The following is a 27140-nucleotide window of genomic DNA, read 5'->3' as shown; positions in this document are numbered from 1 at the left end:
TTTGGGTATCCATAGATGTGTATTTTAGCTCATCTTTTCTCTACAATCTGGACTTTATCGAAGTACCAACATGATGAAGTCTTTCTCCACTGTATCTTACAGATCTCTTTAGGGTTTTATTTCCAGAAAGAAATGCTTGCTCAAAAAATATATTGTGTTTATTTTGGTATAAAATCTATATTAAATCTTAATCAGTGCTTGCCCCAATTTATCTATGAACTTGGTTTCAAAGCTGTTTTTAATTGTATGTGTCAAAGCACACATAAAATGCTTTTACAAAATATGCATAGCAATTTTAACTAATAATTTTGCAGCAGATGTATTTCACAAGTAGGTACATGCATTCTGCATTAGAACTGCAATACATTTTTCAGTTTTAGTATGTTCCATGACAGTATCTTGAATAGACCTAAAATGGAGGCTTGCTTAGCATGTTAACTATATCAGTTCTATCATTTTATATAAGAGGCTAATATTCTATTCAGGTACCTAGTTAGTAAAGTTAGTAAAAGCAGCTCAATAATATTTTTAAAAATCAAGCAAAATATCTCTATGGGTGTAGAAAGAGAGAGAACTCCTCTGAGAAAAACATTCCATTTCTGGGTTCCTAACTGAGCTGAAAAACAGAGACATCCAAAAAAAGCCAGCTGTTCTCTTTCATCTATTTGCAGTGCAGCTGGAATGATGCCCACAGAACTTCCCACAACATACTTTCTTTGAAAGCAGCTTGCTAATTGTCTTTCAAGGGATTAATTCCATATAAATCAAAATTACAAACAGGAACCACTGCCACCGTATGGTCATGTTCTGCATAGCTCTGAATTGTACAACTGCATCTGTGTGATAATAACATCACTACAATTACTACACTGATAGGGTACTCTATAATTTGTTAACGCCTGCTAGAAATTTACATGAAAGCAGATATGGCAGGGATTGCATTAAAAGCACACAAAGTATTTTTCCTTTATTCTGGCTTTAACAAACACGAAAATCCTGTTATAATTAAAATTCAAATTTGTGTAATCTGATAGGTTTATTTATTATATGATTTTATTCTAAAGAAGTTATAATTTATTAATAAATATTTCTATGTATAGTAGGGTTGTGAAAGTTTTGCAAATTATTTGGAATATTTCTAACTACGTGTAAGTGTAGCATTTACCTATTATTCATTAAAGAAGCCTAATCTTCGTGAGTTTCCATATAAAAACTTTAAAGAATGCACTCATTAACATTAATGCAATTCTTAAAATAGCAGGTTTTTTTTCAGGCTCACATAGAAACCTGAAAAAAATAGGCTGCTTTAATGAAATTCAGAAAAGTATTGCACATGGGCAAGATCTGAAGCAATTCTTCTGAATATTTTTCTAAATTTCCACTTAAAAAATAAGCTAGTTGGTTACAATTATATATTTTAAATTATATACTCCTCTGTTGAAGAATGCCACGAAAAAGATATAATTCCCACTCATCTACTTAAAATACTGTTTATTTGTGATTTAACATTAATTAGCATTACATCTATAAGCAATTTCCAACAACATTTATATATCTTTTTCCACAGGACACAGTTGGCTGGCTCATTCATATGCCAAAGCAAGTAAATAGAGGCATTAGCGAAAAAAGGTGCAAATAGTTCACGGTTGCATTTTTTAAAAATATTTATGCACATTGCATTCATTTAGATATAGATTTTAAAGTTATGAAAAGCATAGTTCACAGGTTACTGTTTCTACATATGTTGTAACACAACACAAAAAATGTAGAACATAAAAAATTAAGCAACTTAGATAGTCCCACTATTTTTAAGAGAACACATCGATTCCAGTATTTTGAGAATTTAAAATATCATTTCCAGATTCACTTCTGCGCTGCATTGCCACACTTACACAGTCAAATTTCACCAGCCCTGTAACATGCTATACTCATTTTTGCATGCCAAATCATATCCCAGCCATATTCAACCATCTATATATGGTAATATATTTCAACCGGCAATCTGGAAGTAATATTCACATTTAAGATGTACTTCCCCTTATGCCTATGGATGTAAAAAGGCCATAGTTCGTTTTCATGTTTAGTGTGTATTTACAGATTTGTTTTCTTTTTTTGTTTAACTCAAAACAAAATAAAACTACCAGCAAGAAGAACAAATGGCAGGATTAGCACTTACAAATCAGCACTAATTTGCTCTAAGATTCATTGAGAAGGCAAAATGTAGATTAAAATGATCCTATTAACTTCTATTGTAATTTTAAAATATAAAACAGATGTTCCATCAATTTAATAAAAATACCCCCAATTCCATGACATATATTTTATGAAAAATAATCCACAAACTACCCCTCATTTTTTCTCCACGCCCTTATTCTTTCCATCTCACTTTCCCTTTTCTAGCTTTGTCTCTTTTATTTGGTTATGGTCTTTTCCAGATGATCAGTTTCTAGTGCAACATAAATGCATCTGCATCCAAGTCATTTCATGGAATCCACATATCCTTGAACTCAAATGGCAATACAGCCTCATTCCAGCAACATAAACTCCTCCAGGTACTGGGTTTACTGCTTTTCAGAAGGCTATTCAAAAAGGGGCTACAAGAGAATCACAAGTACTACAGTATACTAATAGTGACATTTTGCTGGCTAGTGAGATAACTTTTCATCTCCTAGTTTTGTCATTCTGAAGCCTTGCCACTTGTACTCTTATCTCATACCTTGAGATTTCAACAGAAATTTCTGCAGAAATAATTCAGAGAGACTAAATGAAACTAGGACACACGTTGAACTGATCTTCTGAAAGACCATAGGTTATCAAGATTATTTTTCTTCATTCAATAATAATATTATGAGAAAAATATATAATAAGATTTAGAATTGAATCCAGTAAATTTTTATGCTCTTTATATTTGATGTCAGAAGTTCTGGATTCATGAATTATATTTAAGTATACTCTACACCAAGCATCCTTGAATACATTCTACTGTTAAATGCTTGGTTTACATGCCTATAATACTTTATATTGAATGGTATACAAAATTTTCAACATATAAAATTCTTTTTCTGTTTTGCCATAGTTAAACGAAGTTATCAATGTTAAGTGTATAAAATCCCCTTTATTGAAAAATAAGGGCTTTCTCCCTGCCCCCAACTGATAGAATAAAAAAAGTTTTCAAAAATTCTATCTTACTAAAATGAATATTTGGCAAAAATTATTATTGATGAATGCAATCTTCACAGAGTCTGTAAAATTCCAAATGCAATTCCTTTTACAGTTTCCCTTTCTAAAATTATGTGCCACTATATAATTAAATGACCAAGGTTTGTGAGAGTGTGATTAGAGACACACCACCCTTTGAGGCAGGGACAAAATCAAGATTATTCAAAAAACATCATAATTACATAATGTGGCAGTTAGATTAAAAACAAACACTATCTGATGATTCAATTGTGAAATTGCTGAAGACATTTTAATCAACAAAAATCTTCACGTGTAACTTGCTAGATAAGGATATCTGAAATTACTGTGGTATTATAGTGGACCAACTGCCAGTGTTAGTTTGTGGTGGAACTACTAAATCCTTAAAATTCTCATAATAATTTTATTTGTACTAATTAAGAGATGAATTCTTCATTTAATTAATTAAAACCCAGTTTCTATGTAAAAGTTTCCAGTTCTGTACTTAGGTTAAGGCCCAGTTTCTTGCATAACCCTACTTTACCATTTTAACAACTGATTAGATGTATGACTAAAGTGTCAGTGAAACCTCAGGCCTCCACCTTTTCCTTCTTTTTGTTTTTTTTCAGGAAGGATGGAGTACGAAATTTCTTCTTCTTCTTTGATGGTGATTTGGAAGGAGAGCCTTCAGGAGAAAGGGTCTCTTCAATCTTCTCAGAAGTCTTAATTGTAATCTCTATATTCTCTACAGTACTAGTGGTTAACTGGCTGACTCTTTGCGCAAGGTCTTCTTCCACATCATGTACATCTTCTTTGCCATTCATGACAACAACTGGCAGCTCCAAAGAGATGAGATTAGAATCCTGTAGGTAATTGTCATTATTTTCTGGAAGGGGGGAAAAAGTGGTATTTTATTCTTTCTTGTATCAGTGATTATATAAAACAGATGGTTGTGAAATGTTCTAAACAGGGCTAAATACAATATTGGATTGAGAATTTTAGAAAATTGGGATTTTGTAAAATTTGGTAATCTGGGCTTCAGTTCCTTTTTTATCCCATGTTACTTTTTGTGTTGTGTTGTGTTACTCTACTCCCCCCCCCAAAGCTTTACTTTAAAGAGACATTAAGTAATATTATTCCTTGGGTGTCTGGAATAAGGTTTTTAACCAGGTTCCAGACACAATTGGACATATAGAATATACCTCTAAGTAGAAGGTACACTCTGCTAAGCAGCATCATTACCTGTTTGTTATGTAAGCCTGGCTTTAGTAGAGCAAGTTGTACTACATAATGCAGGGAACAAAGCATTTTTTAAAAAAACAAACACAGAAACTATAATTAAGGGTAGGGCATACATTAACACAATGGCTGAAATCTGTCTTTTTAAGTGGCCTATTCTGAAAGATGAATGAGATTAGGCCAAAATGACATAATAATTTATATGGATTTTGTATCACGCTTCATGTATTAAGAGTTTGACTATATTTTCTACGATCCATCTTTGGGATTAAAAAATAGACTGTAAGGAAGGATTTACAGGCTCACAAATTGTGCAATGGCAAATTTTACACCTTCTGGAGTTGTAATTACATTATATACCTTCTAATTTGTCAGGGACATTTTGTGGGGACTGAGTTTGAGAATTAATTTGGGAAACAGGAGACCCATCATCTGAGAATAATTCCTGATCAGCATCTGTAGGACAAGAGCCTGAGTTAGTAAAAGCCATGCCAAAATAAGCACAACATAGGAAAAAGTCAGTACATATTAGTAAGTACAAAAAGGCAAACAGTTTAGCCATATTGACCTGATCATGCAAATGTTATAACACTAAATTAGATTATAAACTCATATTATTACCAAGCTATGATTATTAAATGTAGAGCATATCAAAGATGAAGCCAAATAGTTAGAAGAAAGTATTCTATGAGAACATAGTTTCTTAAGTAACAATACTGTGATTAAAGTAGTCAAATCAATATATGCAGTGTTAGTGTTGAAAATGCTAGTGAGAGAAAACAGTAAATTAGTAATGCCCATATTATTAAAGAGCCTTATCAGATGCTTTGAATGAAAATGGGTGAACAAAATGCTAAAATACAGGGGTTTTTACCTTTGAATCTTTACGCTTTCAAAAATAAGAAATCGGTAGGTTAGAAGATTGCTTGCTATAACTGCAGGCAACAGAACATACAGCTATCAGACCACTTCGCTCAGGAATAATGTCTTTTAAAGACTAATATACTGGTTCAAGAATATCTAATTATTATTCTACTCTTTTGTACTTAATTTTACTTATGTGCTTTTATATTAGTAACATACAAAAGCAAAGAAGCGTATGAGTACTTTCATTTATCCAGTCTTGTACATACTTATACATGTATTATCCTATGTAAATTGATATATTATCTATGTATATTCCAAGTTTTCAGAAAGAGAAAATAATTTTAAATTTATCCTAAGATTACTAGAAAGATATTCCAACAATGTGGGAATGAAAAATAGACAATTGAAAAGGGAAGGCTGGGTTAAAGACAATGTTAAGCCAAGCTAAATAGACGAAATACTAGTAGGCTTCCTTATATCCGAAAAACAGCTAAATGCAAGCATCATCATAATTTAATGAATGTAGAAATGAAATGAAGGTTTAAGGTTTAATTTTATTTATAGGCCGCCCAATCCCGGAGGGGAAGTTAGCTGCCAAGAGTTGAGAGAAAATAAACTGTAGAGTAGCCATCTCACCTAAAAATATTTTAGAGTAGGATTAAGGTAAAAAAGTAAAAAAATGGAATCAGTTATTTTAATATATAACCAATATAAGCAATGATCTCGATATAAGTAGATAGATTTATTGGATTACTAATATATTCGACTTCATTATCTATATAAAAGAGTTTGTAAGTTACTGAGTTTTAGTTAAAGTTATTATTATGATAGTTATTTATTATTTTTAACTGAATTTAAATATCCATAAACAAGATTGCACTGATGACAACATAAAAGGGATAACCCCTTCTTCCAAATCCTGAAAGGGAAGTCTCCAAAAAAATGTCCATTTGATACTTGCCTGGAGGAACAAATGAGCAAAGTACTCCCACATAGGAGGAAGAACCCAGTCCCAATAAAGAGGGACATTCATCTTTTATATACATAGAGAAATCAAATGAATATTTGTTAAGAAATGTGATAGCAGGAAGAGCTAAATATACAAATTCCTATATTCATTCAAACATGTCCAGTCCTATTTAATGCCCTATGTTCGGAAATAAGCTCTTGCCAAAAAACATTGTGACTTATAGGTTTGGTTACAAATGTATCTTCTATCAATTCACTGTCAACAGGATATGGTAATTTAACACACATTAGATTATCCTGAAAACTAGGAATTTCCAACTTCTTGATTTATACTATAAATCATGTGGATATTAGTCTTCTAATCTAACTGATTCACCACTTCTATCCCAAGATAACATTATGCCTATATGCCCATTTCACATAAGACTCATCCAAAAATTCATTTTAAACACAAATAAAAAAATATAGGAAAGGTAAAATTGAAAGTGTCAATGTATATTATTTAATTTAAAGTCTTTAAATTAAATTAATAATTCTGAATATTGATTTTTGAATTTAAACTAATCCCTTTAAAGCTTAACCTGGAGATAGAAACTTTGAGCAAATACCCACCCTCAGTGCCCTGCTGTTTGCGTTCGATTGTCTGCTTATACTCTTCCAGTTCCTTTTCGGTGAGATGACTGAATGGGTTAGGAGGTGCTGGTGGGGTATGCTCATCTTCTTCAAACTGCATGGGCTGGAAAAATGGAGAAGTAAAATTTATTTACATAATTATTTACTTATTGCGTTTATATGCTACTGTAATACCTGATACAATATTTAGATATAAACCATACACGCCCACACCTATTCTCAACTGTTCATGCTGTGGGGATAATATCCCACAAAATAAGAATAAAGAATGAGACAGAATGACGATAAAGAATTTTATCAGTTAACAGGCAGGTTAGAACATAAGGAAAATATTTTAATCAACATAGCATGCTAAGTTTAAGGCAAAATCTACGTATTTATAACACCAAACTGAAAGCTTGCCCAACTTTTTCTAAAGAAGCCTACACTTTTCTTATAACACCACAAGGTATAAATGAATTAAATTTATTAACTACACTGACTATATTAATCATCTGACTGTAAGAAACAGTCAGATGTACAGTGGGGCAGAAAAGTATTTAGTCAGCCACCAATTGTACAAGTTCTCCCACTTAAAAAGATGAGAGAGGCCTGTAATTGACATCATAGGTAGACCTCAACTATGAGACACAAAATAAGAAAACAAATCCAGACATTCACATTGTCTGATTTGGAAAGAATTTTTTTGCAAATTATGGTGAAAAATATGTATTTGGTCACCTACAAACAAGCAAGATTTCTGGCTCTCAAAGACCTGTAACTTCTTCTTAAGAGGCTCCTCTGTCCTCCACTCATTATCTGTATTAACAGCACCTGTTTGAACTTGTTAGCAGTATAAAAGACACCTGTCCACAACCTCAAACAGTCACATTCCAAACTCCACTATGGTGAAGACCAAAGAGCTGTCCAAGGACACCAGAAACAAAATTTGGGGCTGTTTCTCTGCAAAGGGACCAGGACGACTGATCCGTGTACAGGAAAGAATGAATGGGGCCATGTATCGTCAGATTTTGAGTGCAAACCCCCTTCCATCAGCAAAGGCATTGAAGATGAAATGTGGCTGGGTCTTTCAGCATGACAATGATCCCAAACACACCGCCCAGGCAATGAAGGAGTGGCTTTGTAAGAAGCATTTCAAGGTCCTGAAGTGGCCTAGCCAGTCTCCAGATCTCAACCCCATAGAAAACCTTTGGAGGGAGTTGAAAGTCCGTGTTGCCCAGCGACAGCCCCAAAACATCACTGCTCTAGAGGAGATCTGCATGGAGGAATGGGCCAACATACCAGCAACAGTGTGTGCCAACCTTGTGAGGCAACGTTTGACCTCTGTCATTGCCAACAAAGGATATATAACAAAGTATTGAGATGAACTTTTGATATTGACCAAATACTTATTTTCCACCGTAATTTGCAAAAAAATTCTTTCCAAATCAGACAATGTGATTGTCTGGATTTGTTTTCTCATTTCTCATAGTTGAAGTCTACCTATGATGTCAATTACAGGCCTCTCTCATCTTTTTAAGTGGGAGAACTTGCACAATTGGTGGCTGACTAAATACTTTTTTGCCCCACTGTAACTGTTAGATAGCTCCCATACCATGTTAATTTACGATTGCCAATTCGAGCTGACACCACTGCTTGAGATTTACCATTCCCTGTAAATACCCATGAATCACAATGATCTGTGGGTATAAACTAAGCCACATTTTTTAAAAAATGGTCAGTGAAAATTAATGAATAATAACTACAAATTAAAGTAATTGTTGTCAAACAAGGTACCCCAATTACAAATGTTGGGACACCCCCCCCCTTTTGATTATATTGATGATTAACTCATGTAGAACCATACAATGCAAAGAGACTTTCCCTCCTTCCAGCAAAAAGAAGAAGAAAAGGAAAAGCAGGATTGGACATTGAGAAGGGAAGTTGTTGGCATCGGCTATTAAGAAAATTGGATAGGAAGGAAGGAACCCTAACCCTATTGGAATAAAGGTAAACATTCTCTAGCCATATTGCCTTAATAGAAATGTACTTTTTCAATCCACAGGTTTTGAGAGAGAAAAAAACTTGTGTTCCTAGGCAAATGAAATAAATATAATATTTCTTATGTTTCTTTTTATATATTATATATTTTAATCTATATTTTATCTATTTTTATATATTATAGCATAAAATTATATGGATTTATCATGCACTGGTAGATAGCTTTATAAATTCACTTTCTGTACCACAGAAAACATAGCATTAAATCTTATTAAACTTTATTCTATCATTGTCATAGTCCAAAAAAGAGCCCTTTTCTGAAATTAGAAAAAAATCCAAATAAGAACCAGTGGTGACTAAAAATGCAGCAGAGTGATCCAAAGACTGGGTTTTGTGAAGTAAAGCCTTTTCTATGAAAAGGTAAATGAATAAGTTATTTAAATATGTAAGTGGACTGCAAGGTTTGTTTTGGTTTGAGCCAGAACCATATAGTGTGACACCAAGACAAACTAGTCAAAAGTTAAATCCAGATTTTAAGCACTTCTTCTTCCACACTTTGAGGAGAATCCAAAATAGAGTGGAAAAGGGTACTTGTGGCTATTTTAAGAATTTATCAGTAGGAATTAATATTTAGGATTCTATCACGTAAAATGCAATTTTCCTTATTGGCAATTTTTATTGAATATTCTTTTATTTGTCTAAAAACTAGGATTAAATTTATCCGATATAAATCCAACAGGAAGTATGAATACATATATCTCTACATGATATCACTCATAAAAAAATATATATTATCCATTGTTACAATTTGTTTTTAAAATGAGTATGAAATTTACTTTTAACAACTGGTAAAAAACAAAAGTGCACAATCCTATTTTTGATTAAAACATATTGGCCTAAATTAGACGTATGTGCCCTTGAGATCCTAATTTGTGCCCCATAAAACTGCCTGGGTATTAATTGATCCACTTTATGTTTTGGTTTGTTTTTAATTTTTCCTAAGATATCAAAGAAATAAGATATCTTTATATACTTACACATTTTAAAGAGCAAAAATAAATAAAATATAGAATGCTCTTCAAATAACATGTATAAAATGTCAATATCCATGTCAATATCATTCTGCTGTCTGCTATAAAAATAAAAGAAAAGGAAGGCTGAAAAACGATTACCCCAACCCTGGGACAAATGACTGGTTGTCCAAACAACTTTAAATGTTTGCATATACAGAATTACTTATTCTGCAGAGGAATTGCATGACTGGTATATATGTTTACTTAAAGTATTTGCATTCTGGCTCTGTTTTTTATTGCAAAATAAAAGAGAGACTTATATAGATGTTTGGTATTCAACCATGGACACAATTAAACAACATATTTTAAGTCCAACCAACGGACACACTTACAGTTGGCTTTTTATCCACTACAATTCCAGCAAGCAATTGAGATTGTGGACCTGCAGTCTTTAAATCATATCGATTTTGTTCTCGAATCTAGAGTTTAAAAAAGATATTTTAAAGTACCCAGTCCCAATACAAGGCTTTCTGTATTCCTAAGAAATTACTTTATTAATTTGATATCATGGAGGCGGCTTTCTTTCCATCTATTTAATTTCCCAATACTTCTGGGGTAATGTTTAGGGCTTCCATCTAAACATGCTGATGAATGATCATTCCTGCATTTCTTCTGCTCCAAAGCTTCTGCCATCATCAAGCAGATATTTTGAGTTTGACCAAGTTTAGCCACAAGCGCTTGCACAGTTGCAAGTTGTCATTAATTCGTTTCCTTTGAGAACTGCAGAGCTGTCTTCTGTTGGTAACAGAGCATTTGTGAATCTGGACAAAATATTTTAGGCATAAAAATACTCTGTTATAACTCCTCTGACCACAAATAATCATAAACACAGCTTATTTGCCAGAGAAATCTGCATATCTAAACTTGATAAAATTCTAAGTTAAGTTAATATCTGCGTGATATCCTTTCCAAGTATGACAGCAACCTCTTTTGAACCCAGTCAACAATTTTGGAATAGCGGTATAATTCTTTTATTACTACCAGATGTTGAATAAAACACTCTCAGACCCTCTGCGTGAAACATCATATTTCTGGCAGAACAATCAAGGGTGGATCTTGAATTTGATGAACATCAAATAAAGCATTAGAAAAAGCATTTGTGCTTATAAATATTTCTTTAAAGTTATTTCTCACTACTACTCTAAATTATATTAACTATACTGAAGCAAAGAAACAGAAATGTCTAACATAATAGACTTTCTCTTGTGCAAACTATTTGACTTGTTCTTTGAAAACCAAAGGAAGCTTCAAAACAACATACTGTTAAATCAGAGCAAAAGGGAGTAACGTTAGAAGACTTCTATATTTTCTTCAAACAGAAATTCAAAGCAAAAGGGGTTTGCAGAACAATAATATGGAGTATTCTGCTGCCCTCCAAGCTCCCTTTGAAGCACTAATAAAACTTAATACCCAGGTTTCATTGAAAATAAGAATGGGTCTTATTTTCTTTTGGGCACCAAAATAAACACTAGGGCTTAATTTTGGGGGCGTCTTATTTTTTCCCATGTATAGGAGACCCACTTCTTTTGCATGCTCGTGTGGAGGCAGGAAGCTGCGTGGCGAGCCATAGCACCACGAGGCAGGGGGGTGGAGCTTCCCCCCACACCCAACACTGGCTTACCTCAGGGCCTCCGCAGCCAGGCCACCCATGCCGACACCTGCCTCACCTCATAGTGGCAACTCCAGCATACCTATCAAGCAGGATCCTGTATGGCTGCTGGCTTACTTCTTCTGCTTGCTTGCAGATGCAACAGAGCAGAAGGCTGAGCAAAGGGCTAGTGCGATGGCCAAGAGGTGATGTGAGGTGGAGCTATGTAGTCAGACTATCAATGCCCAACACCTGCCTCGTGGATAGGGCACCAGCATGCCACGCAGCTTCTTGCTCTGTTGTGGTTGCAAGCAAGTAGTGGGCCAATGGCCAGGTAGGTTCCTGCTGCACATGCTTGCTGGTGCTGCCACTGCGAGGCATGTGACAATATGTGGATGGCCAGGCTGCGGGGACCATGAGGTAAGCCAATGTGGGGCCTGTAGGGCAGCCCCATCCTGCCACCTTGCCTCGTGGCTGCGACACCGCAAGCAACCAGATGGAATGGACGGGCAGCCAGATAGACAGACTCTTAAGTAGGGCTTATTTGGGGGGAGTAGGGTTTATATTAGGCACACATGTAAAACATGCTAGATCTTATTTTTGGGATAGGTCTCATTTTCAGAGAAACAGGGTACTAGGCAAAGGGGATAATTTATTTGTAGCAACATATTAAGAAGTAAATGTGGTCATGAAACAAAACACACCTTATTCCTCTTTTGCAACACATCACTTGGATTTGTATTCAGAGGAACAAACTGATTTGGATCTTCAATTTTTATTGGAGTTCCTCCACTAATCTTAGAGGAATCTTCAGCTTTTATCCACTGGGAAAAGGGGAAAAAAGAGAAGATTTTAAGAAAATAGGAAAAGGAAATGAGTGCAGTTTAATGTCTGGAGAAGGCATGGAGGTTTTTGAGCAATGAACTTATTATTTAAATATGCAAAAAAAGTAGTAGTAAAATACACCCCAACCACAACACTTAAATAGTTAGGGTGATAGCACATATAGTATTATTATCAATAAGCATTTTCTTAAGTTTTTAAAGCGTTATAGTCCTTAATTTTGTGTAGTTCTAATCATCTGTAAAGTATTTAATTTAGGATATTAAAATAATATGGTTGTTTTGTGTAATATGTAAGCAGGAACAGTTCTTTATGAAAGACTAAATGTACACTTATTAATTCATTATTTAGATAACTGTCTTTTTAATTTTGTTGTTTCCTTAAAGCAGTACTTTATTAAGATACTTAATTAAAAATACAAAAATGAAAATGGGTGAATTGTTCAACCACCACCAGGTGGAGCTAATCATATACTTCCATTGTATTACAACTGATCTGCATAAAGCATATTTTTATTTATGTTCTCTGTACAATATTGAGAAAGTACAGAACCAGGACAGTGGTGATAAAAGTATCATTTGTATTACAATACTTTGAATAAAAAATTATGCAGAAAGTATTGAATATTTGTTTATCCCTGACCAAAGGGCAATCAGTAGTATTTAGAGATACAGTGGTTTGCACAAAATTCTTTCTTTCTTGCCCATAATCCCCAGTTGTTTGTATAGGAGCTCAGTCCTGAGGTGATTTATAATTGCATTACATGCCAGTAGTTCTCTAAAAAGACAAGATAACAAATACAAGAAACTGCCTTATACCAAGACAGATCCCTGGTTCCTCAAAACTGTCCAGCTAGCTGGCCACACCCAACTGATGTTGGATGAACTCACAATATTAAGCAGGGCCAGATGTAGTTAGTATTCAGACGGGAGACCTTCAGGACATAAAAGGGCTGTTACCTAGAAGGCAATGGCTAACCTCTTCTATACTGTTTTGGGGAAAATGATAGGAATTAAGTCACCAGGAATCAAGACTTGCCCTATGTATTTCAGCTTAAAATAATCTTTATTGCCCAGAAGTACTCTGGCATTTAGTTAGGAATCTACCTAGACACATCTAGGTAGGAAAACTATTTCAATTCTCTGGATAAGCACTACCTACTGTTGTTTTGGTCCTGGGGCTTGTTTCTCCATTCCGAGATTCTTCAGGAACATCCACTTTCAAATATGTATTTGGTGAGTTTAGCCACCTTGTCTTCTCCCGCTGCTGTTTTTGTGCTAGGAATTTCAGGGGGGAAATTGGAATTGAATCATCATCAAATGAAAACGCTGTCACTGTGGCTGGGATTTCAACATCACTCTTGTGCCGGGGTTTCTCCCTCACTAAGGGCTGACGATAAGCATAGCCTGTTCTGTAACCCTGTGAGAAGAAAACACTCTTGTAAAATTGTAGTAAATACACTCTTGTCAGCCCTTTGAGGTACATTACCTTTACTATAGTAACAGAATCTTGCAAGACTGAAAGCATTTCTCCTGTCTGTTACTTTCCCTCTCCCAACTAGAGAGAATCCCCACTCATCCCTCTAGGACAGAGTTTGTTTATCAGACCCATTGTTTAGGCTATAGTTCTTCTTTCTATTTCCCAAGGTCATTCCTCACATGTAATTATGCATTCTGAAGCTGTGCATAAAAAATAAAGTGAATAAACACAAACGGCTTATCTCATGTTTACAAACAGAAATGATACTGCTTCAAATCACTCAATCTTTGACTTTTTTTTCCCTCCAGGAGTGCCACTGGAGTTCATGTAAGCCCTCAACATTATCCAAAAATAAATGGAAAAGGCAAAGAATAGTTTGAGCTCCATTTTTTCCTAGCCAACCAATTTTCTCTCTTTTATTGGGGTGGTGGCGATAATGAAAAAAAAATCAAAGCCATTCTTAAGTAGAGAGAACGTAAGAACACAATGGTGAACTTAGAAGCAAGAGGATTGATGAAATGACCTGAAATAGGAGTTGAGCAGGGAAAAGTAATAGCAAGGAGCTGGGAAAGCTAGCTAGGACAAGTGGAAAGTAAATTAGGAAGAAAAATAATTGGAAGATAAAGTTTAGAAACAGTACTTTTTATGTGGACCAGCCCTTGAAAGGATGAAATTTAAAAGCCTAACATGGAATATAAATGGAGCATATGCTCCTGAAAAGAAAATTATTTCATTATTTGAAAAATAAAAACAATTTGTTTATAATTTGTTTACAAGAAATATATATTAGAAGAAAAGTTAAAAATATTTGATTTGTATCAATTTAGACAAGTTTTTCTTTCATTGAGAATAAAAGACAAATGGAGCTGTTTCATATATAATTTATATAAGCCTATATTACAAACAGAACTGATATTGATTAATGACTATGATAGATATGTTGGGATATAAGTTAATTTTCACGAGGCTAGGAATTTATGCCTGAAATGAAGATAAAACAGAATTTTATAAAGGAATCTTGGATAAATTAATGGATATACTATATAAAAATTGGTGTCTAATCGGAAATCGGAGATTAGAATAGAATGATTTGCCCACAAAAATATAAGAATCACCGAAAAAGATATTAACAAAATACAATGTAAAATGCATTTACATTTTAAAATGTAAAATTTAAAAATATAATGGACAATTTACCAGTTGCATATTCATGGAGATAGAAAAATAATTGGAAAGAAATTACCTACTTTTATAAAAACAAAATATTTTTTCAAGAATTGTTAAGTTATTGGTTTCTAAGAATTTAGCTATCAATGTTTAAATGGTGGAGATATTGCAAAAGAGCTTTTTAGATAATAATCCAGTGTCTTTAGCACTTAAAAGGAAAGCATGGTTATCATAAATTCTTTCACAGTATTGGGGCCAAATTATTTGAGAAATCATCTATCTTCCATGGTTTCCATCCATTTAGAAACATAGGACATTGTGCTTCGAGTTCCCCAAAGCAGATATTTTTTTGATACACCACCTGCACTATCCCCCCCATCTCAGGATTTATATAGTTTCCATTCTGATGATGTTCCCGAAGGGTTGACTTTTTTTTTAAAGGAAAACTTGGCTATTCTCCTAGGCCTTGGGATTGAATGTCTGATGTGTGGTTTGGCTATATGCACTTATTTCAAGTTCTGAGAACCCAGAAATCAGTCTTTTCACACATACCAGGTTATCTAACATCCTCATCAGTGCTTCAAACTCTAGCTCGCCAACTTTCCACTTGAACTGAGAGCCCATACTTAATCCGGCTGCTGCAGCTACTTGATGTGTGGAAGGTTTATATTTCTGTAAGTCTAGGATAAGAAGATTGTCTACGCCACCAGCAGCTAAGGCATGGACCTGTGATATAAATGATATAGTAAATATAGACTTCATGAATTTTCCATAATCAAAACATATATTAGCATTCTTCTAGGTATATTAGCATGAAAAGGATATGCTAGCCAATTTATACAGAAGGTATCAACTAAATACTTGATTAAGGACTATGTTATACCTGTTTTTTAATAATAATAATATAATATTCCATTATTTAATATACTGTTTATATTTATAAATTTCAAATATAATGATAGTACAAATAGGCTTTTCCTTCACTGCCACAAATTTCCTAGAAATAATTGGTCCTAATATCAAGGAATCCATTAAAAACACACATTATCTGCTTATACTTTTTAAATGTAATATTTTAAACTATTTAAAATGGGTCGCTTTTTACCTGTATTTCACAGGCTAATTGTACATTGTAGATGTAGTGAAAGGCCTCTTCTAATGTCTCTCCCAGTGCTACTACTCCATGATTTCTCAAGATCAATACCTATGAAACAGAGATACTTGTAACTGGTAAAAACTGCATAAGTAGTAGAAATCTTCAAAAACAAACACACTATTAGAATGAAATACCTTACAGCTTGGTCCAAGAACTTTCTGAAGATCAATTTTTTCTTCCTGGTCATCCAGAGATCCATGATAATCATAGTATGCAACATCCCCTAAAATCAGAGCCTCCTGAGAAATGGGAAGTATTCCACACTTCATGGAAGAAACCTGTTTGAAACATTTGAGATTTCTGTGGTGGGGGAAATTTGAAAATACGGACATACGAATATTCATATTTGCTAATATGCAGTACAATGATATCTTTAAAGTATTCTACAACTCCTTTAAATCCCAACAAGCACCCAATGAATTAGATTATGGTACTTGTAGTACAGAGCATCTACAGATGATTTTCTATCTATGACTACCATACAGGAATAACTCCAATCTTCGATTTCTAAAATATATAAGGATCTAGGGTTATGTTTCATTGTAATTTTTGTCTCTCTAGTGTTATATAAATTCTTTGACATGAATCAAATTGAGGCATATGAAAAACTAAAAACAAATAGCATAATTAAAATTTAAACCATATAATTAAATTCCAATAATGTTAAATAATATATGATAATATAGTAAAAAGAGAATTTCAATGGACACATCATCATCACTGACTAGCCCTGATGATGTTACTAGTTTGGGTAATGAAATGTCTGCAAGAAAACAAGCAAGCTCAGAGAGACCATGTCAACTCTGAGCTACAAATATTCTCCTTTATTAGATAATTTCAAGACTATAAATGAGTAACAATATACAGCAGATGGTCTAGTAAAGATTTTGAATAACTATCCAGTGTTTGTCTATATGTCCAGTCCTGTCCATCGCATCATAACCCAACCCATATATCATACTATCCACCTATTCAATCAATTTAAATTCAATTTATATTCCACAACAATGCGTTATTTTGAGAGTTTTCAAAGTCTCACCATTATTACTTTTATAAATAATTCAAAGCAGCAAGCATATCTAATCATCTTTCTTAGGCCCATTTCCCTACAACAACCACCCTGTGAGTTGAGTTGGGCTGAGTAAGTGGGTCCAAGCCTCCCAGCCCACTTTCATGACTACAGTGGGATTAGAATTCATGGTTTCCTGATTTCTAGCCTGGTGCCTTAACCATTAGACTAAAGTAGCTCTCTGGTACTATACTAGTGATAACCTTAACAACGAAAGCGTACAAAAATACACAATAAAAACTACAAATACTAAAAATAGTTAGCAATTAAAAGTTCAGTTAAATAGGTATATCTTAACTAATCTTTTAAAAGCAAAAGTATTAAGACTTGAATCCAACTTTTACACAACTTCACAATGGAAGACAATCCAGGTCTGAACATAATAAAGGAGACTTTTGATGAATAGTGAGTGATCATCATGTTCCTACTAAATGGCAAGAGACTTACTGCTGCTGTTGCTGGAGTGTGTATATGGATCACACATCGGACATCTGGCCGCATTGAATAAATGGCTGCATGAGGACTGAATCCTGCAGTGTCAATTCGCAGATTGGTACTTCCTTGGTCAACCACGTCTCCTATGATATTTACTTTTACCTGAACAGAAGTTGAAGTACACAATAGAGTAAAACTCTTTCTAATACATTTCAATTGTCATTGAGGCGTAGGCTTTAGACTTTATCAGGCAGGAAAGTGGAAAAGAACAATTTGGAAGATTTCCATCAAGGATTCACATGAATATAGATGGTAGAAGATTTTTAAAAATAAGAAAAACCTAAATAGAATTAAAATCCATTACAAGATTCAAGATTTAATGGATTTGTATGCCGCCCAATCCCGAAGGGCAAAAATATCCATTGGTCAAGTACATACCAAATTGGAAGCAGATGCTTCAGAAAATGAAAGGCCATCTGGAATGATAAGAATATGATCTTGTTCTTTGCTTACTCTTACCTAGAAATGAATAGAAAGAAAATTATAGTGATGTTTGTATATTTAATATAAAAATATGCTTCATAAAGGTGAGAACTTTGAAACACATTTCAATGTAGCAGAAATGATTGAATATGTTCAGGCTACTCACTGTGATATATGAATTGGCCAAGTGTGCCCATCCAAATAAGTCTGTAAGCCTATACAAACTGGCTAATTTACAACGAATAAGTTTTTCTCCTTTACCAAATGTGGTGGTATCTATCCCAGGTAGATCATTAATAGGTGTTATCAGTCCAGAGCCTAAAATGATATTGATAAAAATGACTGAGAAAACTTTCTTCCTAAAAATATATAGCTTCATATGATTTCACAAAAACTACAATGGTGCAACTTTCAATTTCTTTCCGACTGAAGTTTTGACTGCTCAATATTATGTCTAAATAATACTAGTTTTCTAACTTTGGTGGAAAAAAGGAACTCTGAAGTCAGAAAGAGCTTTCAAACATCATTTGAATCTCAAGTCCCTACCTATATATGCCCTACGATTAAAAAAAACAAACTAATAGTGATTCATTACAATAAAAAAGTTATCAACATGGAACAAAAAGTTACCGTGTTTCTCTGAAAACAAGACAGGGTCTTATTTTCTTTTTACCCACAAAATATGGCTTGGGCCTTATTATGGGGGCGTGTTTGTTATTGTTTTGGGCTTGCCAAGCAGCTGCTCTCTTGCGAGCGGGCTCCCAAAGAGCTGGGAACTGGGGGGGGGGGAGGCAAAGGTGATCACGTTTCTTGGCGCCTTTGGAATACCGCTAGGTTGGTGAGCAGCGCTGTGCCCAGCTAAAGAGGGGAGTTGCGAGAGCCTCATGGGCGAATAGCTGTGTTGTGCGGTCGCAGCAGTGCAACACAATAGCCATGAAGCGACCACGCTCACGAGCAGTCACCTGGCAAACCCCCTTTCCAGCCGGGTACAGCGCCATTCACTGACCTAGGGGTATCACCAAGCCGCGTGAGTGCGTGTTCCCCGCCGCTTGGCTCCCGTGGCTTGGTGCTTTCGAAATGCCAGTGAATGGCGCTCTGCACGGCTGGAGAGGGGGGTTGCATGAGCGGCTGTTCCGCTATCGCTCATGCGCCTCCAAGCCTCACAATGCCCTGGCCCAGCTCATCCTGCAGAGCCGGGGCACCTCCACTGCCGCCACCGCCACCCCACAATGGCTTTTTCGGCAGCTTCCAAACCAAGTCTTCCAGCAGTGGCCACTCTGGGTGTACGCTCTATGGTTGTACGCTCTGCCAGCAGCTGGCCCACAACCATAGAGCATACGCCCAGAGTGGCCACTGCTGGAAGATTTGGTTTGGAAGCGGCTGAAAAAGTCATGCTGGGATGGTGGTGGCGGCGGCAGTGGAGATGCCCTGGCTCTGCAGGCGCCAAGTTGTGGGAACAGACGCCAAGTTGTGGGAACAGGCGCTCACACAGCTTGGCGATACCTCTAGGTCAGTGAATGGCACTGTGCCCGGCTGGAAAAGGGGTTTGCCGGGTGGCTGCTCATGAGCGTGGTCGCTTCATGGCTGTTGTGTTGCGCTGCTGCGACAGCACAACACAACCGTTCGCCCCTGAGGCTGTGCCCGGCTCTTTGGGAGCCCACTTGCAAGAGAGCAGCTGCCCGGCAACTCCCCTCTTCAGCTGGGCACAGCGCTACTCACCAACTCTGCCCCTTTGCAAAAGGGTTTGGGAGGCTTGCAAAGTGCTCCTGGGTGCTGGGGAAGGCAAAAATGAGCAAAGAAATGGGCTGGTTTTGCTCATTTTTGCCCCACCCCAGGAGCATTCTATAAGCTTTCCAAAGCCTCTGTATGCCCCTCCCTTTTGTTTTTGCAAAAAACGGCCCATTTTTATGAAAAACAGGCCATTTTTTGCTTGTTTCCACATTGCCCCCAGGAGCACTCTATAAGCCTCCCAAAGCTCTGCATGCCCCCCCCCCCTTTTTTTGCAAAAAAACAAGGCGTGCAGAGGGTTTGGAAGGCCTGCAGAGTGCAAAATCTTTTTTAAAAAATTTACCTCTTCAAAATCATGGTGAGTCTTATATTCTGGTGCGTGTCATAGTCCGAAAAATAGATAATACCATTAAGTAATAAAACAGCAGAGATATGTTAGAGATATTAGTTATATATAGAAAATCAACTCTTTTCATATCATTTATCTCTCTTTTCTCAATATTTATAAAGAACAAAATTGCAAAGGGCCAAAGGAAATTTGTAGTGACTTTAACAATCATATGGACTGTATAGTACTCATAAATTACTTCAGGGACAAGGAATAACTTGACAGAAGACCTCTAAAATAAGAAAGCCAATCTTTTAGCCATTTATTTTACTGTAACACTTTTACTTACTTAGAGGTGATGAAGAAAATCCTGCAAAAGAACTTGCCATTATGTAATCAGCAATCTGCTGTAGCGCAAGCAGCCCAGTTGGGTTATTTCCTTTCTTCATTTGCTCTTGAATAAGAGATTCCAGATCCTCCCGAAAAGCCTGTAAGATATTTAAAATATTATCTATTATAACACACAATGGCTACATATAATATATAAGACCAAGAGTTTTTGATGAAAAAGACTGGTTTTAAATTTATATACATAGGGATTACACTAATATGAATTGTATGTTGTTTCAGAACACCTATGCTAAAGTGTGGAATTATATTAAGAAAGACCAAGAATATATTTGTTGAACAGATCTATAACAATTTGCTATGGCAAACTTACCATGGCCAACTCACCACGGGACAAGAGTTACATTAATATCAAAGAAATACTGGAATAGAATCATTAAATGATGAAAAAGGAAGGACAAAATGAAATGTGAATGACAAAAATTAAAAGAATTTATTTACTTTAAATAATTAAATTGAATTGTTAAATTGTTCCGCAGTGAGTTGGCTGCGGCGAGCTGTCCCATTTTGAGTGCAAAGGTAACTGGGTTTCTACATCTATGTTGTTAATTGCACTGATGTTGCATATGATACTGTTATTCTGAAAGACAACAGTTTCTATAACTTTACTATGTATAGGAGTTCTGTGTGCGCTGGTTTCCTTTTGTTATAATTGACCAATGAAATGTTTTTAAGATATCCTAAATCTCAACAAGAGAAGACAACAGTATGGCAGGATGCACAGGTGAATACACCCCCAAATCTTGACTAATTAATATAACATTTATATTTTCTACCCTGTGTGTTTATTTATTATCCCAATCCAGAAAACTGTAATGGCATACAAAAGTACCTAATCCTAGCACCAAACTGTAAATTAAAAAATAGCCCCCACATGCACCTGCAATAACTAAACATAGAAAACTCAATGAAATATAAATCCTTCACTTGCTTAGGGAATATCATTTAGCTTAGCACTGGTTCCTGTGTCGCATTAATATTAAACTTTCAGAATGTATTTCAAATGCAAATACTGTTTCCTGGGTTGATTGCTTGAGTTTTATATGTAGCATATGTGTTAATATTGAGCTTTAGAGTACATTTAGGTCAGGGGTGTCAAGCTCATGTTGTCATGATGGTGTCGCATGACATATTGGGACTTTCTCCCCTTCACTAAACCAGGCATAGGTATGGCCAGCACATGACACATCCAGCCTGAGGGCCGCGAGTTTGACAGCCCTGATTTAGATGAAGGTTTTTCAATTTCCCTTATAACACAATATGTATATACTGTAGTAGGACATATTTTTTGCTGCTCCAATATTAGTTTTATTAATTTAAATGCAGGCTTTGTTTATTTATTTATCTAGCCCAGCGTTTTTCAATCTTTTTTGTGCAAAGGTACACTTTTTTCATGAAAAAAATCACGAGGCACACCACCATTAGAAAATGTTTAAAAAATTTAACTCTGTGCCTATATTGACTATATATAAAGTAATTCTCTTGAATAGGAATCAAATAAACAATTTTTTTTTTTTATAATTGCAACTTTCGGGACACAGAGATGTGTCACACCCGGCGGGTGTTTTTCCCACGGCACACCTTACACTATGTCACGGCACACTAGTGTGCCGCGGCACAGTGGTTGAAAAACACTGATCTAGCCTACCAATGACAGTAAATGCGAATTTGTAAATTGGGATAAAGGAGGACAGGAATATTTTTGCTCTTTGTGTATCTCCAAGTGCAGACTGCAGTGAACAAGTATGTGTTCAATGACAGGAATTCACACAGAAGTTGTTTCCTGTAAAAATCACCAGAACACATTAAACAAGGATCTCAATGTGAGCACTGTCAAACTTTATTTCTTGCATAGTTTCCTATGCTAAAAGCATAGTTGCTTTGAGTTTTCATGCACTGTAATGTGCTCAGTTCAGAATCTACTGCTGGAGTATTTTGGTGGGCTTGTATTCTGATTTTGAACCAAAACATATTTTCTATTTCATATAGCCCTCTATTCTTTACTTCTTATCTAAATGTTGATAATAAAGAAGACAACCTCCCACCCATCACGATCTGGTTTCAGTCACACATGTATTTATGTGGCATGAATAAAACTGAATTGTTTAAAATCATAACTAATTCTCCTTAAAATGAGATAATGTAATATGTGTGGCTACATGAGCCTAACATGAGCCATGTATCTGCTGACATATATGTGTTGAGCCTAACCATACTATAACAGCATTACTTCTCAAGTCCTGAGATCAGTGTCTTTGATTATTCTGATGTTTTTTTCTCCTTGTCATCTGCTGTCTTTCCGCTGCATATGCTATCAGGAATTCTGAAAATGTTAGGTCTGACAGGGCACAATTTTTTCACTTGATCAAACTAAGTGATTTAATCTAACTGGACATACACATTTAAGTTTTTCCCAGCACAGGCCTGAGAGAAAAACATATTATCTCACTATCCAGAATACTGCTCGTTTGCTCTTCTGTTTAATGTTATTAATTTTTACTTTTTCTGGACAACAATATGAAAGCATAAACTGGACAAGCTTCTTGGCTGAGAAGCAAAACATCTTCAAAGAAAAACCAGAAAGTCCAGTTGCCTCTTAAAAAAGCACCTTTAGGGCAACCATGACCTGGATGACTGAGAATCTCCATATATTATTATATGGTAGCAGAATTATACCTGAAACCCTTAATTATTTAAATTATTATCACTTCCTAAATGTGATCTCACTAGCAATATACAATCAGCTAACTATTAAAAACTGCTTTATGCAAAATCTAAATGAAAAATATTTATAACTGTGTTTCCCCTAAATAAGACATTTTATCTTATTTTCTTTTGACCCCCGAAATAAGCACTTAACCTCATTTTTGGGGAGGTCTTATTATTTTTGGGGTGCAGGAGGCGGTGAGCGTGGTCACCTCATGGCTGCTGCTGTGTTGCAATATTTTTGGGGAGGTCTTATTTTCAGGGGAGTGTTTATTTTGGTGCATGCGCTCAAAAGCCCAATTGGGCTTATTATTGGGAGAGGTCTTATTTTTGATGAAATGGTATTATAATAAGGGTGCTAACAACTCTAAACCATTTACGGTTCACTAACTTAGATTTTTTGTTAAAATTCAGGGTACCAACATTAAGAATAAGCAGTAAAATTAATTTATTTGCTAATTATATTCCCTTATAAAATCTGTGTAATCTAGACTTCACATTAAGATGGATCATTTATCTCATTGTTATTTTACTTTTTTCCAACCAGTAAAAGTATGTAAAAGCATTTCAGGCAGTTTTTGAATACAGAAGTCAAATGAGTGGAATGCCATTCTGCAAGAAAATATCCCAACAGTTTGCATTTGTCTAAAGATTTCCTTCTCTTCCTTGTGACTAAGCAGCAATCAATTGAAATGTAGCTGGAAAGCTACTTTTGTGCAGTGTTAATGAAGCATTGCTTAAGAGGAGGGAGGGAGCAACCCTGGATAAAGGACTGTTTGTTTGCAGATGAAAACTATGCAAATACTGAACAAACAATCCGCTTGTGAAAAGTTACAATCATGACATAGATTCTCCTATAGTCAATGAGGTCTTCCCTCCTTTGTTCAGTCCACTTTTGCTTTTTATATATATTTTTTATGAACACTTAAATGTGCAGGTTTGGAGGGGGGGACTTTCCTCTACCCTGAATCCTACTCACAGGACTCTGCAGTATCTGGGTGACTCTCTTTCTTTGTTCCATCATGTTGAAGTCTTGCCTGAGGTCAGGAGACATATTTCTTTCACGGATGTAGTCAGGGTCATTTTCATTGATGCGGTCAAAATATCTCTCTTTGTGAGGCATACTGGAGGGCGGAGGGGTTGTGATTACTCCCTGGCTGATCTCAGTACTCATGCTTTAATCTTCACCTAGAATATTAAAGAGCCACGAGAAATTTAATAGCACACAAGAACAAGTAATTTAATTGACTTTACGTGCATGAATATATATAATCCCTAGAGCAGAATGTAACATTAGAATATCCTTAAAAAATAGAATTGCTAATTTTTACTTACACTTTTATAACAACATTGCATAAATTTAGCAATAGCAATAGCAATTTAGGTTTGAAATGACTCACAACAGGTAGAAACCAAACTCCCAAAGAAAGGCACTAGATATTAGCAATAGTAATGACATTATCAATCATATGTATGGAGAAAAGGTGGGTCAGACAAGCTCCAAGACACCAATCGAAGCCAGAAACCCTATCCTATTATAAAACCAGATATGGTCATTGTCAGCTGATACTCAAAAGCTACTCCCCCAAGACACTAGAAAGAAGAGGGCCTATAAAATGATGCTATAAATCATAATTCAGCCCTGTCTAATTTATCTCTGTTTCTTTCTCTTGTTTTCTGCTATTTCAACAAACATTTACCACTGTTTTCATTCAGTCTATAATCTTTAAGGTGTGTCAAATATTATAGTTATCCTTAGGGTGACACCCTGGCTGGGGATTTATGGAAATTATAGTAGAGCACTTAAGAAGGGAGCAGTCCCAAAATTAAAAGAGTTTTTTATGTCTGGTTAGGCCCATTGAAGGTTTGATGAGATCACATACAATATTGGTCTCAAAATTCCACTACGTTTTTGGAAATCCGTAAACTTAGCATCAGTGAAACATTATATGACTGCTGTAACTTCCATGAAAGCCAGTTTTAAGTAAGAAGAGTAACCACAACCATTTCTGTATATACACTCTAGGCATTTTACAGATCTGTTCAGTTTAGATCCTCTTTCACCAAATATTTAGAAAATTAAATTTCTGTGAAAATCATTTGCCTTTCTTTGTGGAGGGCAAAATTTGATGCTCAGGAACATCAAATCTTTCTTCTGCCTCCTTTCTCTCCTACGTGACTGCATCCTGCAGGTAACAGGCCTTTTTAACACAAGGCTTTACACTTTTCTTAATCATGGGAGCAGAAAGGTGAGGCAATGCAGCTTATTACGCTTACCTTAACCCCTTCCCTCATTCCTTATCACATATTATATACAATATATTATTCCTAAAAGTTCACATATGCATTCATGAAATAATTACCGCAACTTTGAAACCTTGTCTGGATTTTTCTAATTCCCTTGAAATTATTATTTGAGACTCAATTATGAGACTGGATATTATATTTATGAATTGAGCTTTAATAACAGAATAATGTTCACATTTCTTTATCTCTGTGGCCTGAAAAATTATTTTTACACAAACACACACACACACATTTAAAAAAGAAGCTATTTTTCTATGAAATAACCTACATATCAGATGAGTCTTGAACATGGAACAAATGTCAGAAAATCAGTATTTTTATTTGTTTAATCATGTTTAACTGATGGCAAACTAGCTTTGTATGTGTATGGCTCAGCAGTATAAGAATTCAGTCCCACTGTCTGGATATGCTAGCAGCAGGACCATGTTCTGACTTTGAGGATCTGATTTGATGCTAAACTATTACCTGGCACACTCAAAATTATTGAGGAGGAGCTTACTAGTTTTAGGGGCGGGGCTGCCACAAATAATTCATCATTTTAGGAAATCAAGGCACCACCTATGTGAAAACCTATGTTTAAAACCTATGTTCCAAGTGGTAAGAATATTTCCATAGTCACCTAATCAACTACTTTTGGAAAATAGCTGCCATGCTACTGTCTGATAATAGTAGTCAGCAACGGGGAACTACCACATTGGAATAGGTTAGTTTAATCCCACTTTAAATTCTACCACTCCCCCATTGTTTTGGTGAAGAATACAAAAATAATTATAAACATATATTTTATGAATAAATTGCTTTAACAACAACAAAAAAGACAGCATGTAATTATAGGTTCCTTGGGAACCTCCTAGGTCAGTGATGGCGAACCTTTTTCGCCCCGAGTGCCAAAAGCACACATGCGCCCGGAAACAGCCTGAAAAATGCCGTTTTTGGAGCCATTAAGTGATAGAACCAATACAGACTGCTTGCAAATTATTGCTATGATTTATTTTAAGATTATATCAGCAATAATTAAATTTAAGGCAATGTACCTTGCAATTGGAATGAAAGGCTGATATCTAATTATAAATTAGTGTAAATGAATTTTTTTCTTGGTTAAGTCAAAGGAACCACATGTGCTCTACATGAAGAACTTACTGATTTTCTGCCTGAAGCCCTAGAAAACTGTTGCCAGGTAGTAGTGTTGAAATTGCTGAACTAAATAGACCAACAGTTTTACTCATTTAAAAAAACAACATTTTAATGTCATTTAAAAACTGGAAAATAAAAACATACTAATTTTGTTTTTTCCCCAAGTATTTATAATCCATGCCAGGAACTTGTTTATATTTTTACTGGTAGAATCTGAGTTTGGATAAATTTCCCATTATTGAGAAAACACATAAAATACATTTAATATCTACTTTGTATAATTTCTTTCATCCAATAATACAATTTTCATTCCTTTTCTAAAAAGATCTGTATGCCAAATCAAAACATATTCACATCTTTTAGTAGTTCTA

General features: G+C 35.2%; 1 protein-coding gene across 4 annotated transcripts in view; it reads right to left on the bottom strand.

The window, feature by feature from the left end:
- Positions 1-1474: 1474 nt before the first annotated feature.
- ADD3 (adducin 3) overlaps positions 1475-27140 on the bottom strand; it is a 111049-nt gene continuing 85383 nt past the window's right edge. For 2 of the 4 annotated variants that reach the window (XM_087725818.1, XM_014074018.2), the window contains exons 2-15: positions 24308-24516; positions 20564-20702; positions 18325-18476; positions 18114-18194; positions 17688-17837; positions 16306-16449; positions 16121-16219; positions 15568-15741; positions 13531-13788; positions 12231-12350; positions 10271-10357; positions 6865-6988; positions 4777-4872; positions 1475-4063 (exon numbers count right to left, since the gene is read on the bottom strand). In XM_087725818.1, the coding sequence (XP_087581944.1) occupies positions 3768-4063; positions 4777-4872; positions 6865-6988; positions 10271-10357; positions 12231-12350; positions 13531-13788; positions 15568-15741; positions 16121-16219; positions 16306-16449; positions 17688-17837; positions 18114-18194; positions 18325-18476; positions 20564-20702; positions 24308-24502 (2115 nt within the window). In that variant the 5' untranslated portion in view covers positions 24503-24516 and the 3' untranslated portion in view covers positions 1475-3767. Of the gene's footprint in view, positions 4064-4776; positions 6317-6864; positions 6989-10270; positions 10358-12230; positions 12351-13530; positions 13789-15567; positions 15742-16120; positions 16220-16305; positions 16450-17687; positions 17838-18113; positions 18195-18324; positions 18477-20563; positions 20703-24307; positions 24517-27140 lie in introns of those variants that run through there. The other 2 variants (XM_014074020.2, XM_014074021.2) reach the window with 2 other exon arrangements.

This window comes from Thamnophis sirtalis, unplaced genomic scaffold (genome assembly GCF_051295495.1).
Source record: "Thamnophis sirtalis isolate CommonGarterSnake01/CBP01778 unplaced genomic scaffold, rThaSir2_p1.2 scaffold_11, whole genome shotgun sequence".
In the NCBI taxonomy this organism is placed as follows: domain Eukaryota; kingdom Metazoa; phylum Chordata; class Lepidosauria; order Squamata; family Natricidae; genus Thamnophis; species Thamnophis sirtalis.
Note: the sequence above shows the minus strand (reverse complement) of the source record. Positions and strands in the feature narration are given on the sequence as shown.